This window comes from Colletotrichum abscissum (genome assembly GCF_030869225.1).
Source record: "Colletotrichum abscissum strain IMI 504890 chromosome Unknown Scaffold_55.1, whole genome shotgun sequence".
In the NCBI taxonomy this organism is placed as follows: Eukaryota; Fungi; Ascomycota; class Sordariomycetes; order Glomerellales; family Glomerellaceae; genus Colletotrichum; species Colletotrichum abscissum.
Window position 1 is genome coordinate 214,461 of NW_026850487.1, and position 13,828 is coordinate 228,288.

General features: G+C 53.5%; 3 protein-coding genes across 3 annotated transcripts; 2 read left to right on the top strand and 1 right to left on the bottom strand.

Annotated features, from left to right (window-relative positions):
- Nucleotides 1–1,024: 1,024 nt before the first annotated feature.
- Nucleotides 1,025–5,322, top strand: CABS01_14571 (thermotolerance protein; the record flags this gene model as incomplete). The annotated part of the gene is made up of 6 exons (XM_060547910.1): nt 1,025–1,255; nt 1,377–2,513; nt 2,568–2,601; nt 2,989–3,079; nt 3,139–3,452; nt 3,506–5,322. 6 exons carry the CDS (start codon nt 1,025–1,027, stop codon nt 5,320–5,322), a joined length of 3,624 nt encoding a protein of 1,207 aa, XP_060393221.1.
- A 1,342-nt stretch (nt 5,323–6,664) lies between these two features.
- CABS01_14572 (uncharacterized protein) lies at nt 6,665–10,053 on the top strand (the record flags this gene model as incomplete). Its single annotated transcript, XM_060547911.1, has 4 exons — nt 6,665–7,108; nt 7,170–7,679; nt 7,741–9,728; nt 9,807–10,053. The coding sequence occupies 4 exons, from the start codon at nt 6,665–6,667 to the stop codon at nt 10,051–10,053; spliced, it is 3,189 nt and encodes a 1,062-aa protein (XP_060393222.1).
- A 759-nt stretch (nt 10,054–10,812) lies between these two features.
- CABS01_14573 (hsp70-like protein) lies at nt 10,813–13,453 on the bottom strand (the record flags this gene model as incomplete). The annotated part of the gene is made up of 5 exons (XM_060547912.1): nt 10,813–11,097; nt 11,155–13,099; nt 13,171–13,202; nt 13,291–13,352; nt 13,441–13,453. The coding sequence occupies 5 exons, from the start codon at nt 13,451–13,453 to the stop codon at nt 10,813–10,815; spliced, it is 2,337 nt and encodes a 778-aa protein (XP_060393223.1).
- Between the last annotated feature and the right edge of the window lie 375 nt (nt 13,454–13,828).

Below are 13,828 nucleotides of genomic sequence, written 5' to 3' on the forward strand. Positions count from 1 at the left end.
CTGATTGGCGATGATTGCATAAGATGACTCGGGTTGCTAGGGTTCTGGGTGCCTCAGACTTGCATTCTTAGTTTTACGCTACCGAGATCGAATTAGGCGAGGGTTGTAAAGTAGAGCGTTGTCCGAGGTAAGGTAGGCTGGGATAAGGTCTTTTTTCTTTGATCATTGATGCCTTAGTTGGTATGTGTGATGTTTGGTGGTATGGTAGCCAACCACTTCTGTTCCACGGTGTTTTGCTCGCGCCCACGCACGTCCAATGTGCCTGCCGCCCTACATCACATACCTACCTTACTGCACAACCAGGGCTTACTGTACGTGCCGTCCCTATCTGCCTTACTTTGCTTGAGCACCGTATACTTGATCTTGCCTTACTTGCCCAAGGTAAGGCAAGGTAAGTTGAGGTAGGTGTCTTGGTAGGTAGATACTGACAAAAACGGTCATGCAAGGTGTTTTGCAGCTATTGGCTACCTGCATGCTACTGTCTCCCATAGGTAGGTTGGAAAGCCCTCACTTGGGACACTGAGGTGTGGTGTGGTGGTGCTTTCTCTCAGGTAAGCTCGTGCTCCAATACTCCATGCAACGTGGTGCCCCACCAGCTAGCTAACATGCCCGTACCTCTTGCCTTACACCCAGTACGACTGACTCTAAAACCAACCTTTGCTCCGCCCAACCGTCACAATCTGGAGCCATTCATTCCATGGCGCCGTTGCCTACCTGTCTCCTTGCCTCACCTCAGATTGTTCCTCAGCAGATAGCCCCGGCCCAGTCGCATTCGAGTCGTACGGCCGCTGCTTGCCATTCCAGTGGCCCTGAAATCGGAGACAAAATCACAGCACCGTCATACCTTACAGTCTGATCGGTTTGGCATTTCGAATCACGCGACCCGGCAATCTGGTATCCATATCCCCCGCCGCAAATCCGAAATACCTCTGTTCCGACTTCACCTCTCTCGGCCTCTACTCATCCCGTTACTACAGATTTTCACTCCACTGTCAACCATGTTGACATAACAAGACCTGTCGAAATGGCCTTCCAGACAAACGTCTTTAGAAACGGTGCTTGGGTGACGGAGACTATTGACCTCCAAACTGTTCTGAGGGGCTCAACCACAAATACCTCCGCTGTCGCTCCTTCACTCCCCGCTCCGCCAAGCTGTGGTATCTTGACGAGAACTGTCATCGATAGCCCCATTGCTCGATGGGTCTTGCCTGCTCGCCTGAGGTCTGCACATCATAACGATGTTGCCTTCGTTGGGGTGAGTTACTCAATATCTTTATCAAGCTCATCTGGAGGCTTGGATATACCATTCCTCGAGCCTCACTGCCCTTTTCCTTGCACAATATCTCCAGAGTATGTGAAGAAGCTTACAAAATTAGGATCGTTACGTGAGCATCAATGAGTTGCGCAAGGATGGACAGCTTCAGGAGGTGCTGCGCAAGAACGACTTTGGCTGTCGTATTCGAAATGCGCTTGTTATTGGAAACAAGTACGAGCACTTTCGCGTTGTCCCAGACGACCCTGGCCATGACCACATAAAAAGCGAAGACGAAGATGACGACACCCACATGGCCGACATTGGCTCTGGATCTGGCATCAGTACTTCTCATGGACAGTTCCCACCGCACTTATTGCTCCTCATCCTCGAATCAGGTTCCTTTGTCTTCCTCTTCATCAAAAGAGATGATGAGAGAGACACCCTGGAGTTCGTTGCATCGCCGTTCCACAACCCAGCAAGGAGATTAGGCCACTTGGGATTCCACGTAGCTGTCGATCCCAGGTCTCGCTATATTGCAGTCGCGGACGCCCAGAACAAATTTGTCGTTTACGAGCTAGAGTCCATGGAGGCAATGGGCGATCAGTTGATACTTGACAAGGCCATTAAACCCATTAGGGCGCACCACCCAAGAGCAGTCCAAGGTACCATTCTCAAGATGGAGTTTCTTTATCCTCGTCCCGAGGACGAAAGCCACGTCATCCTCCTTCTCATCATCGCAAAGGCCGATAGGTCGAAGATGGTCATCTACGAATGGGAGCGGGGAGACGATCTTGGCCAAGTGCTGGCCGAAGAAAAGCGTGGTCATCGCATCGCACCAGAACATCGCCTCCCTCTTCTCATCATTCCTCTGACAGTGAGAAGTTCCTTTTTCGCAGTTTCCGAACACGCGCTTGGCATATGCAAGGACCCTCTTCAAGGGCCCCCTAACATTGAAACAATCAATCCTTTCACCCACCCCGCGAGCCCTTTTCATCACGGTACTAGTGTACCCCTTTGGACAGCTTGGGATAGACCGGTACGGAGGCGGCGCTACTACGACACTAAGGATCTTATCTACCTGGCTCGAGAAGATGGTGTGATTGTCTTCTTTGAATTCAATACGACGGATATCCTGGGCGCTGCTATGAATGTTGGCAGCTGCAACTGCAATATTTCTACCGCCTTCACCACAATGTATGACGCTTACTCTGACGTCGCCATCGTCGCCGGTGACTCTGGCCCTGGGATGGTCTTTCAGGTAAGTTGTGATGCCAGTGCGTTTCACCAGACAGCTACTAAGATACTTGCCCAGCTCAAACCTCGGGAGCCTCTCGTCGAGCTTGGAAGTATCCCAAACTGGTCCTGCTCGGTTGATTTCGTCACTACAGATGTTTTGACGTCGTGGAATCCTGAGACTGGTCCAAAAGGGAAGCCTGTAGTACCATGGCGAGACAGAACGTTGGACCATCTGACTGCTCCAGACAAAGTTCTTTGCGCCTCTGGGAATGGACCGCAAGGCAGTATCACAGAGCTTCGCTATGGACTACCCGCTAATATTATTTCTTATTTTGAGCCGCTGCCAACGAGGAAAGTATGGGTTTTTAGAACCGCAGACGGGACTTGGCCATATCAAATGCTGATGGCAAGCCCCGGGACTTCCGAAGTGTTACTAGTATCATTTGATCTATCAAACGCGGAGATGGCTGATCCAATGACAACCCAATTTGACACAGAGTCTCGAACTCTGGCAGCGGAGCAAAGCCGAGACAATACCATCGTTCAGGTATCCGAGAAGCGTATCATTGCCATCGACCAGAATCACAGGTTTGTGCCCCAAAATTCGACCTCCACGTCTCACTCCGACTTTGCTAACGTTCTGATAGTTCAAGATATGAATTAAGTGACTTTGAGGGTGTGGGTAGGATAGCTGAGCATGCAGCCGTCAGGGGTAATTGCATCTGCGTCTCAACCTTTGAAGAATCTTGCTTCCGAATCCACATTTTCCGCACAGAAGGGACCGAAATATCCCTTACACAGACTTACCCTGTCGACGGCGAAGTTACGTGTCTAGCTCTCTGTTCTCTCGATGGACGGGAATGCGTACTGGCTGGACTTTGGCGACAAAACAGCCCCTACTTGGCCATCTTCCCGACAGACGTAACAGGAGAAAGGCCAGAGTTGATACTGCTTACCGCGGGTACGTCCTATCCTGCAAAACTTTGGAACGGTTGATCTAACGACCTGCTATAGACCAAGCAGCCCATGATGCGGAAGGAATTGACGCAATGGATATTGCCCCAACAATCGAGTTGGTGACCACCATCGTGTCGGTAGCGGAATCAGCGGAGCAAACAAGTGTAGTCGTGGGTACCCGAAGCGGACATCTCATCACGGTCCAATTTACCGCGAATCCCTTTCAACATCAGATTTTCATGGAGAGACTGGGGACAGTCGCACTCGAAGTTGTACCTCTAGAAACGCCATTGCTTCCTGGCTCGGTACTAGTTTGTTGCAACGACAATCTCCTGCTTCTGAGGGACTTTGGGGCCAGACGGCTAGGTCATTTTGCCACGAAGCATCGGGTATGGGCAACCGATCTGAAGCACCCAGCGACGCCATCGACGCCTATCATCTCTGCGGCGTGCATTCCCGCCGATTTGGGCGGTAACAACCGCGCGCCACTTGTACTTTTGTCGGGAGAGCGCATGTCATTTGTAGAGCTGTATTTGCAAGCTGGGCCGGTTCCCAAGACACTGCCACTGCCCGGCACACCTGCCAAGGTGCTATACTCTCAAACTCTACAATGTTTAGTTGTTGCAGTACAGATTGGCAAGAAGCCGACTGTCCTTTTCTTGGACCCCGAGACCGGAGAAGACCTCTCTCTTCCGCAAGACAAACATGGGAATGCAACAACATTCATCAGCGGCTTGGGAAACCAAGACGACAAAATTCATGCAGTATACGACTGGCTTTTCGTCAAAGACGGCATGACATTTCATTACCTCATCGTCACGACAGCAGGCGGACGCCTGTTGCTTGTGTCTCCCAAGAAGGAAGAGAGTCATGACCCTGAAGGCAATAGGAGAACGAGGATACGGTTCTCCACCAAATACAGGATAAAGGAAAAAGCGCCCATATATTCTATTGTCGGGGATGACGACAGCATTATCTACTGTGCTGGAAAAGTCCTTCACTGGGACGTCCTGGACTCCGTCGAAAAGAGATTGGTCCGCAAAAAGACATACGAGCTGAACTCGCCCGCCATCTCACTACGGATGGTGAACGGCAAGATCTCGGCGCTCACCCTAAGCGACTCCTTGGTGATCATCGATCACAAGGCAGAGAACACACACGGCGAAATGACCCAGGTCCATGCGGATCAGGTAACGCGGAAGTCGAACCACTTCTTCGATGTCGGAGATGATGCAGACCCAGAGCTGAGTTGGCCAGTGACTCTGCTGACGGGCATGGATCGGAGCTTCACGGCAGTCTGGACTCCTTGGAAACAGCCCAAGAGAGAGCTGGAACTTGTTGCGGAAGGACCGCTGCCCGCCAGCATCAGGAAACTTCAGCGAGGCCGTGTGCGGCCGGAATGGGTGGCGACAGAACATCTGCCACGGTACGGTAGTATACCTAGCACAGTAGACGGTGCTGAGGTGTTGGGCATCTGTCTCGACGGCTCGTTGATGCACTTCAGCCTACTCAACCTTCAAGCATGGCGGTTTCTGCGACTTGTTGAGAACCTAGCGCTGAGAAGTCCACTGCTGTTTCCCTACAGCTACGAAGTGTCTGTCGTGGACAACGAGGAATACGACGCGGAAGCGAAAGACACGCCAAAGTCGATGAAGCACATTAATGGAGATTTACTCCAGCAGTGTATCGACAAGCGGGTCCTTCGGGAGATAATGGAGGGAGACAGCAACCATGACCTTTTGCGAGAGTATCTGGACGGCTTGGATGATGGAAAGTGGACAGCATCTTTTCAAGAAGACAACGACCCCCACCTCACGAGGTATTTCGATCTCGCTTACGACATTTTGGATTACTTCCTTGCGCCTGTTCTCTGAGGAAGGCCATGGGCGGAGTCCTTCTTTGCGGAAGAGGCGATGCTTTCAATGGACAATCCAGGAGAAAGCCATGAGAAGAGTGGTCAGTACTTAGACTAGTTAGTAGAAGAGCCACCCTGGGCTCCAGGAAAGAATCCGAGTCCACTTCAAAACTTCCTTAGTCCGAGATGTAACTCTACATCTGTGACATTAAAGCGAAAACCTGTACGAAATTCTCCTGGACGACTGGTGAATACAGATTTAGCTTCATCTACAATAGCCTGGATCCTATCAACGACTAGCCATTATATGTGAAGCTCTCACACACGTTGAAGCGTCTGGGTGGTCACCCACTCAGGCCACTCTTTCCCACGACCTGACTTAGAAACATAATTGTGGAGCAGGAGGGGTTAACATGGGTAGCTTTGGTGCGTTTAGCGCATGCACAACGTCGTAATGTGAGTGGACAACACCTTGATGAATTTTGTTCGCACAGTGACCAAATTATTATCGAATGCCCTACATTTTCTTTCGATGTGAGTTGGCCTCACTTGGCCTGGAGTTAAGACGAGATATCACCATGTTATGTCCAGTCAGCGGTAGCATCCCGTAGAGCTCACATTCGAAAGAGTCATATGTACACCAAGAAAGACTATCCAGGCAGGCTCGAGATTAGTCATATTATGCCTAAAAAGCAGTCATCAAATAGTGTAGTGATCGCGGGTTAAGCCGGTGAAGGCAGGTCCAGCAACCTGACCTCAGTTGAGCTAAGTCAAGTACGAAATAGGTGCCTTGGGCACTGGAAACGCACCTGCACAATCTGAGGCGCTGCAAAGACCACCGTCACATCCTCCCTGGTACAAATGACATTCATGGCTTTTGCGGCTTTGCCCACCACCAAACTTCCAACCTAGTGCACCGTACGACCAAGACGTTGCCCCAAAGCCCGAACTTTGCCCCGCAGTGAATTGCCCTCCAGTTTTCCCGCTCGAGATTTTGGCCACTTCTCTCAACGACCTTCGCTCTTTCTCCCGGTTGAAGCCCAGACAAGACGCATCGCATCGTCCGTATTATGTCGTGTCGGCCCCGACAGAATCGCATTCAGGTCTCGGTTTCGCCACCTCATCTCTTGCATCGCTGAAAGAGCCCTTTTCTATCGTGTGCCACCACCAACCATCGAAACCCCACCCCATCCTTGGGAATTTCCGTCTGTCCCTCTAGCCGTCATTCACTGGCTGGATCGCCCACACTCGGCAGCTATTTAGGGTCCCTCCTGATTTAATTCTACAAACTGGACACGGTCCTTACATAGAGACACTTCCCCAAGTCCTGTTTACGACTACCGACGTCGAATACCGTCAAGATGCCTCCCAAGAAGAAGGGCAACAAGGCTCGCGCCAACGACGACTGGGAGAATGAGCTCGGCGAGACTATCGCTCCTGCCGCCGCCGCACCCGCAGCTGATGCCGAAAAGCCGGCCGAGGGTGAGCCGGAGGAGGAGGTCAGTGGTCTCATGGCCACTCTGCGCAAGAACAGAGAGAAGAGAAAGAAGAAGGGCATCGAGGAGCCCGTAGCCGAACCAGAGCAGGAGGATGCCCCGTCACCCAGTCTTGCCGAGAAGGCCCCTCAAGAGGCGACCATGGACGATGAGTTCGCCCTGCCGGAGAAGAAGGGCAAGGGTGCCAAGGGAAAGCAGGCCCAGGCCGCTGCCCCAGCTGACGATGACGAGAACTCCGGCCGTGTCCTCACCAAGGCCGAGAAGGAGAAGCTGAAGAAGGAGAGAGAGAAGCAGCGTAAGAAGGAAAACGTGAGTTCGCAATGGCTCATTCTATCCATACGACCAAACTAACCACGCCCAAAATGCATAGGCCGCGAAGAAGAAGCCTGCTACTACCAAGGCAGAGCCCGCCAAGGCAGCAGCTCCCGAGAAGAAGGACTCCCCCACGCCCGCCGCTGCTGCCGTCGCACCCCCTCCGGCCGAAGAGAAGGGTGGCAAGAAGAAGAAGATCCCCGCCGCCCTGGCCGCTCTCCAGAAGCAGCAAGAAGAGCTCCGCCGCAGACAGCAGGAGGATGCTGAATTCGCCGAGCAGGAGAAGAAGAGAATCGAGGAGGAGGAGCGAGCCGCGGAGGAAGAGAATAAGCGCAAAGAGGAGGCCAAGGCCCTCAAGAAGCAAAAGGAGAAGGAGAAGGTTGAACAGCTCAAGAAGGAGGGCAAGTTCATGACCAAGGCGCAGAAGGAGGAGAAGGCCCGTAACGAGCGGAAGCTCCAGCAGATGCTTGCTGCCGGCATCAAGGTTGGCCCGGGCGAAGAGGGCGAGAAGAAGAAGGCCGTTTACGACAACAAGAAGAAGGGAGGCCGCAGCAAGGCGCAAGAAAAGGTAAATTTCGAGCACGGTGTGAACTTCAAGAAGTCGCTGTCGCTAACTTACTGGTTCACAGGTCGACGAGGAGAAGGCCCTAGCCGAGGCTGCAGAGCGCGCCAAGAAGGAAGCTGAGCGACTCATCAAGGAGGCCGAGGAAAAGGCCGCCAAAGAGAAGGCCGACGCGGAGGCTGCCGCTGCTGCCAAGAAGAAGGCGGCAGAAAGCGATCTGGAGGACGACTGGGAAGCAGCTGCTGCCTCTGACGAAGATGACGTCAAGGACAGCTGGGATGCTGACAGCGACGAAGAGGCAGAGAAGAAGAAGGCCGCCAATGGCAAGGCCGACAAGAAGGACGACGAGGACGACGAGGACGACGATGACTCTGACTCTGAATCTGAATCCGACTCCGAGGACGAGAAAGAGACGGCGGCCCGTCAAGCCGAACTCCAACGCAAGAAGGAGGCCGCGGAGCGCCGTGAGAAGGCTCACCAGGCCGCGTTGGCTGCCAGATCGAAGGACAACCTCCGTTCTCCCATTTGCTGTATTCTGGGCCACGTCGATACCGGAAAGACGAAGCTTCTCGACAAGATTCGGCAAACCAACGTCCAGGAGGGCGAAGCCGGTGGTATCACTCAACAGATTGGTGCCACCTACTTCCCCGTCGATGCCATCAAGGCGAAGACCGCCGTCGTTAACCCTGACGGCGCCTTCGACTTCAAGGTCCCCGGTCTGTTGGTCATCGATACCCCTGGTCACGAGTCCTTCTCCAACCTGCGCTCTCGTGGTTCGTCTCTTTGCAACATCGCCATTCTCGTCGTCGATATCATGCACGGTCTCGAGCCCCAGACTCTGGAGTCCATGAGGATGCTCCGCGACAGGAAGACTCCTTTCGTCGTTGCCCTGAACAAGATTGATCGTCTGTACGGCTGGAAGAAGGTCGATAACAACGGCTTCCAGGAGTCTCTGGCGTTGCAGCCCAAGGGTGTCCAGAACGAGTTCAAGAACCGTCTGGAGCAGACCAAGGTCGCCTTCGCCGAGCAGGGTTTCAACGCGGAGCTCTTCTACGAGAACAAGTCCATGGCCAGGAACGTCTCGCTCATCCCGACTTCCGCCCACACCGGAGAAGGTATCCCCGACATGCTGAAGCTCATTGTTCAGCTCACCCAAGAGCGCATGGTCGGAGCCCTCATGTACCTTTCCGAGGTTCAGGCTACTGTTCTCGAGGTGAAGGCCATTGAAGGTTTCGGTATGACTGTCGACGTTGTCCTGTCTAACGGTATCCTGCGCGAGGGTGACAGGATAGTGTTGTGTGGTGTTGAAGGTGCCATCACCACAAACATTCGTGCGTTGTTGACGCCCGCACCGATGCGTGAGCTGCGTCTCAAGTCCGCCTACGTGCACAACAAGGAGGTCAAGGCCGCCCTCGGTGTCAAGATCAGTGCCCCTGGTCTCGAGGGTGCTATTGCCGGTTCCCGCATGATGGTCGTCGGCCCCGACGACGACGAGGACGACATCATCGACGAGGTCGAGTCCGATCTGGCCACTCTCTTCAGCCGTGTCGAGAAGACCGGTCGTGGTGTCAGTGTCCAGGCGTCCACCCTCGGTTCCCTCGAGGCCCTGCTTGATTTCCTCAAGGACTGCAAGATTCCCGTCGCCAACGTCGGTATCGGCCCGGTGTACAAGCGCGATGTCATGCAAGCCGGTATCATGTTGGAGAAGGCGGCCGACTACGCCGTCATGCTCTGCTTCGATGTCAAGGTCGACAAGGAGGCGCAGCAGTACGCTGACGACGTCGGCGTCAAGATCTTTACCGCAGACATTATTTACCACTTGTTTGATGCCTTCACCAAGCACATGGCGGAGCTCCTGGAGAAGAAGAAGGAAGAGTCCAAGATGTTGGCCGTGTTCCCCTGCGTGCTCAACACGGTTGCAGTCTTCAACAAGACCGGTCCCATCGTCGTCGGTGTTGACGTCGTTGACGGTCAGCTGAAGATCAACACGCCCATTGCAGCTGTCAAGACCAACGCCGTCACTGGTGTCAAGGAAATCGTCAACTTGGGTAGAGTGTAAGTCCATGATCCCATTGGTCTCGTCTCTGACGAAGAAAAGGACAAGAACAATTTTGAAAGCTAACATATCCTTAGTACATCTATCGAGCGTGACCACAAGCAGATTCCCGTCTGCAAAAAGGGACAGCCCTCGGTCGCCGTCAAGATCGAAATGGGCGGCCACCAGCCGACGTACGGTCGCCACCTTGAGGAGTCCGACGTGCTGTACAGTCTCATCTCGCGCGCCAGCATCAACACCCTCAAGGAGTTCTACCGCAAGGACGTCTCCAACGACGAGTGGCAGCTCATCATCAAGCTCAAGCCCCTCTTCGACATTCACTGATTGTGCAGTATCTACTACTCCCATGTGCCTCAGAGAGAGGGAGAGACAGGGAGTCTGGAGGTGAAGAAGTATGAAAAGGTTGAATGGTATAGGAAGTGGGTCATCTGGCTGCAAGAAGGGACGGACATGAGGGTTTTTTTTTTCCAAAGAAGTGATGTATGTGGATTTCTTGTCTACGAGGTGGTTTATCACCCCTCCAAAAGCATATGTTTGTTTCCATGGTCATTCTCCAAACCAAAAAAGATCGCAAGCTGTAGGCAAAGAATTCAAAAGAGATATTCGTCTAGAATTTCTGACTTGTTTTTTTCTACGCCTCGAGCCTCTGGCCTCTTGAAGTGTTGAATGTGTGCATGTATCATGGTGGCCGGACGATGCATTGCGTATGGGTTCAAGACGGGTGAGACGGCCAGAAAGCTGTAGTCTATACTCTTCTTGAGGGGACATCACGAGGGGACATCGCCATACTTGCACAAATTCGAGTCACAGCCGTTGAGGAAGACACTGCAGGAAATCAATGCCTTGATTGAACCTAGCTTTTATTTGACGTGTGTATGGAAAAGAGGCCTCGGTCATTGTCAAATTCAAGTCATTTCTCTCATTCCATGATAACCGTCGAAGCTGCTCTAGCCTGATAACCCTATGCCAACCCGAAAGAAACCATAACTAAGGGTCTATTCTATCATCTTCGTTGCTTCTCGCTTTTGTTCTTTGTTGTCTTTTTTTTTCAAAGTTTCAGACGTTGGTCAGGTCCGCAGGATCCTATTTCGTGCCCTCGGCCTCAGCGTCAGCCTTTGCGTCGGCGTCGGTCATCTCCTCATCCTTAGCCGCCGGAGGAGCCTTCTCAGCTTCGGCAGCTTTGCGAGCCTCCTCTTCGGCTTTCTTGGCGGCTTTCTCAGCCTCGACTCTCTCCTGAACGATGCGACGCTCCTCCTCGACCTTCTCGAAGTGGCGCTGGACGATAGGTCCAGCCATGGCGCGGATCTCGTCAATTTTGGCAACGTAGACAGCCTTGGTGGCGTCCTCGCCCTCATCGTACAGCCAGTCCTGAAATATAGGTTAGCAGCTGCTTTCAAGTCATATGCATTCTAGGAAATGTCTTACCTCGCTTGCCTCGAGCTTCTCCTTGATCTTGGTCTTCTCCTCGTCGCTGGCAAAGTCGGCATACTGGTCGTCGAGCTTGTTGCGAAGGTCGTAGATGAAGGTCTCGAGCTCGTTCTTCTTCTCCTCGGTATCGGCGACAAGCTTGTCCTCCATAACCATGGCAGACTCCTTCTCGAAAAGGGCGGTTCTTGCTGAGTCGGACAGGGAGGCTGTGCCGCTGACGATGGGAAGGTCGCCCTTGCGGACTTGCTTCTTGACCTTGCGGGTCTTCTTGGGAGCATCCTCCTTGTTGTCAGTCTCCATGGCCTTTTGAGGTGAGTAGATTGTTAGCTTCGGGATCTCTTCATCCTCGACAAAGGCGTAAGACGGGGGCGGGACAGATCGCAACTCCGTGCCGAAAGCTTGGCGCCGGCGTTTGAGCGGCGACTCTAAGCTATCAAGCACGTCGGCAGAAGAAAAGGGTTCGTAACGAGACGCCGCAACACTCACATCAGGGTCCTTCTTCTCGCCGTCCTTCTCATCCTCCTTAACCTCCTCCTCGACCTCCTGGTCCTCGACGTAGTAGCCGCTCTCAACGTTAAGAACGCCGTGGATGTTCACACGAGCCTTCAGCTTGCAGATCATGAAGTCGTCCTTGCCGTCGGCCTTAACACCCTTGACAGAGAAGCGACCAATCCACGGGTTGATCTTTCCGGGGAGATCTTGAGGCTTGGCGTAGCGGGCCTCAAGATCAAAGGGCTGCTTGCGGTAGAAGGTAAGAATCTTGGTAGAGGGCAGAACGTTGCCGCGGTTGAAGACAGTCAAGCTGGTGTCCTCGTCGGGAATATCGGGAGCCTTCTCCCAGGCGAACTCGATGGGGTAGCTCATGATGTCCTGGACAGTGAAGTCGCGGACACGGAAAACGGGGGACAGGATAGCGCAGCTGAAGGCAGCGCCACGGGCAACGGCCTCGTCCTGGTTCAGGGTGAAAGACAGGGTCTTTCCGAAGAAAGCCTGGATGCGCTCCTTGAGGGCGGGAACACGGCTGCCACCACCAATAACCTCAATGACGTCGATGTCGTCCTTGGTCAACTTGGCCTCGGCAAGAGCCTGCTCGAGGGGAATGTGGACGCGCTGCAGCAGAGGCTCGACGAGGGCCTCGAACTCCTGGCGTGTGATCATGGCGGAAACATCAACATCGTTCATGATGGACTCGATGTTGACGGGGGCCTGCTGGTTGGCAGACAGGATCTTCTTGCACTTCTCGGCGGCAGCAATGGTGCGGGCCATGGCGCGGCCGTTGGAGTGGATGTCAATCTTGTACTTTCCGTTGAACTCCTTGCCCAAGTGCTCGACGAGAGCCTTGTCGAAGTCACGGCCACCAAAGTGGCGGTCGAAGGCGGTACCCTTGACGGCCAGCTCGCCCTTCTTGAACTCAACAACGGAGCAGGTGTAGTTGCTGTGGCCGATGTCGATGAAGGCAACACGGCGGGGCTGCTCCTCGGGGGCGGGGAGATCGAGCTTGGTGATACCCCAGCCGAGAGCGGCAGCAGTAGTGTCGTTCATGAGGCGGAGGAGCTTCAGGCCAGCGATCTCGGCAGCATCGATGATGGCGCGGCGCTGGATGTCGGTGAACCAAGCGGGAACGCTCATGACCAAGTCGGAAACGGGAAGCTTCAGCTCAGCCTGTGTTGTTTGCTTGATCTTGCTGAGGTACATGGAGATCAGCTGGGTGTTGGAGAACTTCTCCTTCTTGCCAAGGTACGAGACCTCGACACCGACCTGGCCGTTGACATCGACGAGGGGAGCGGTAATGTACTGCTGCTCGAGCTGGGCATCGGGGTCGCTGGCGGCGCGGCCGGCAAGACGCTTGATGGAACCGACGGTGTTCTTGAGGTTGGAGATTTCTTGCGTCTTGGCGCTCTCGCCGAGGTATCGCGACTTGGGACCGAATCCAACGACAGACCTATGGATAACAGTTAGTCTGACTGCATCATCATCATTTCGAACGACTGGGAGCTATTGGTTTGGACGTACGGCGTGGCGCGGTTGGAGACTTCATTGGAAATCTAGATTCATTTGTTAGTCGTCGTTGTATTGTCGCAAAATCTCTGCTTGTTTTTTTGGCGGGGGAGGGGCAGAGGTCGGGGTACGCACCACATCGACACCGCGATTTCTGGCGACGGCAATGACCGTCTTGAGGGTTCCGAAATCAACACCTAAAGGAAAGAACACAAAGGTCAGCAAGCATTCATCGAGGCGACAGATGTCAAGGCGGTAGAGAACGAGAGAGAGGCGCAAGCATACCGACGACACTCATGTTGGGTGGTAGTGTTCTTTCTGTGATACTGTAAACAAGGATTGTCCGGCGGACGTTCTGATGGCAGCGGGGTTGCGCTCACAACAACGCTCTGAGAAGAGGAAAGAGGTTTGTTGGGGGGTTCGAGTCTTGGTCGAGTGATGGTAGATTATTCCGACTTGCGGGAAGGGTATTTGCAAGCGGTCGAGTCGAAAGGTCGTCTCGTCGAAAAGGTTGGGGGGGAGGAAAATGTCGAGTACAGACAAATGCAAGGTTTAAGAGTTTGTCAATATGCAAGAGAACCTGAAGGTGGGATGTGCGGGAGTGTGGAAAAAAAGTTGCAGTGCGCTCTAGCGTCACCAGGAAGAGTCTGGCCGGGCTGTACACCAAGTAAGT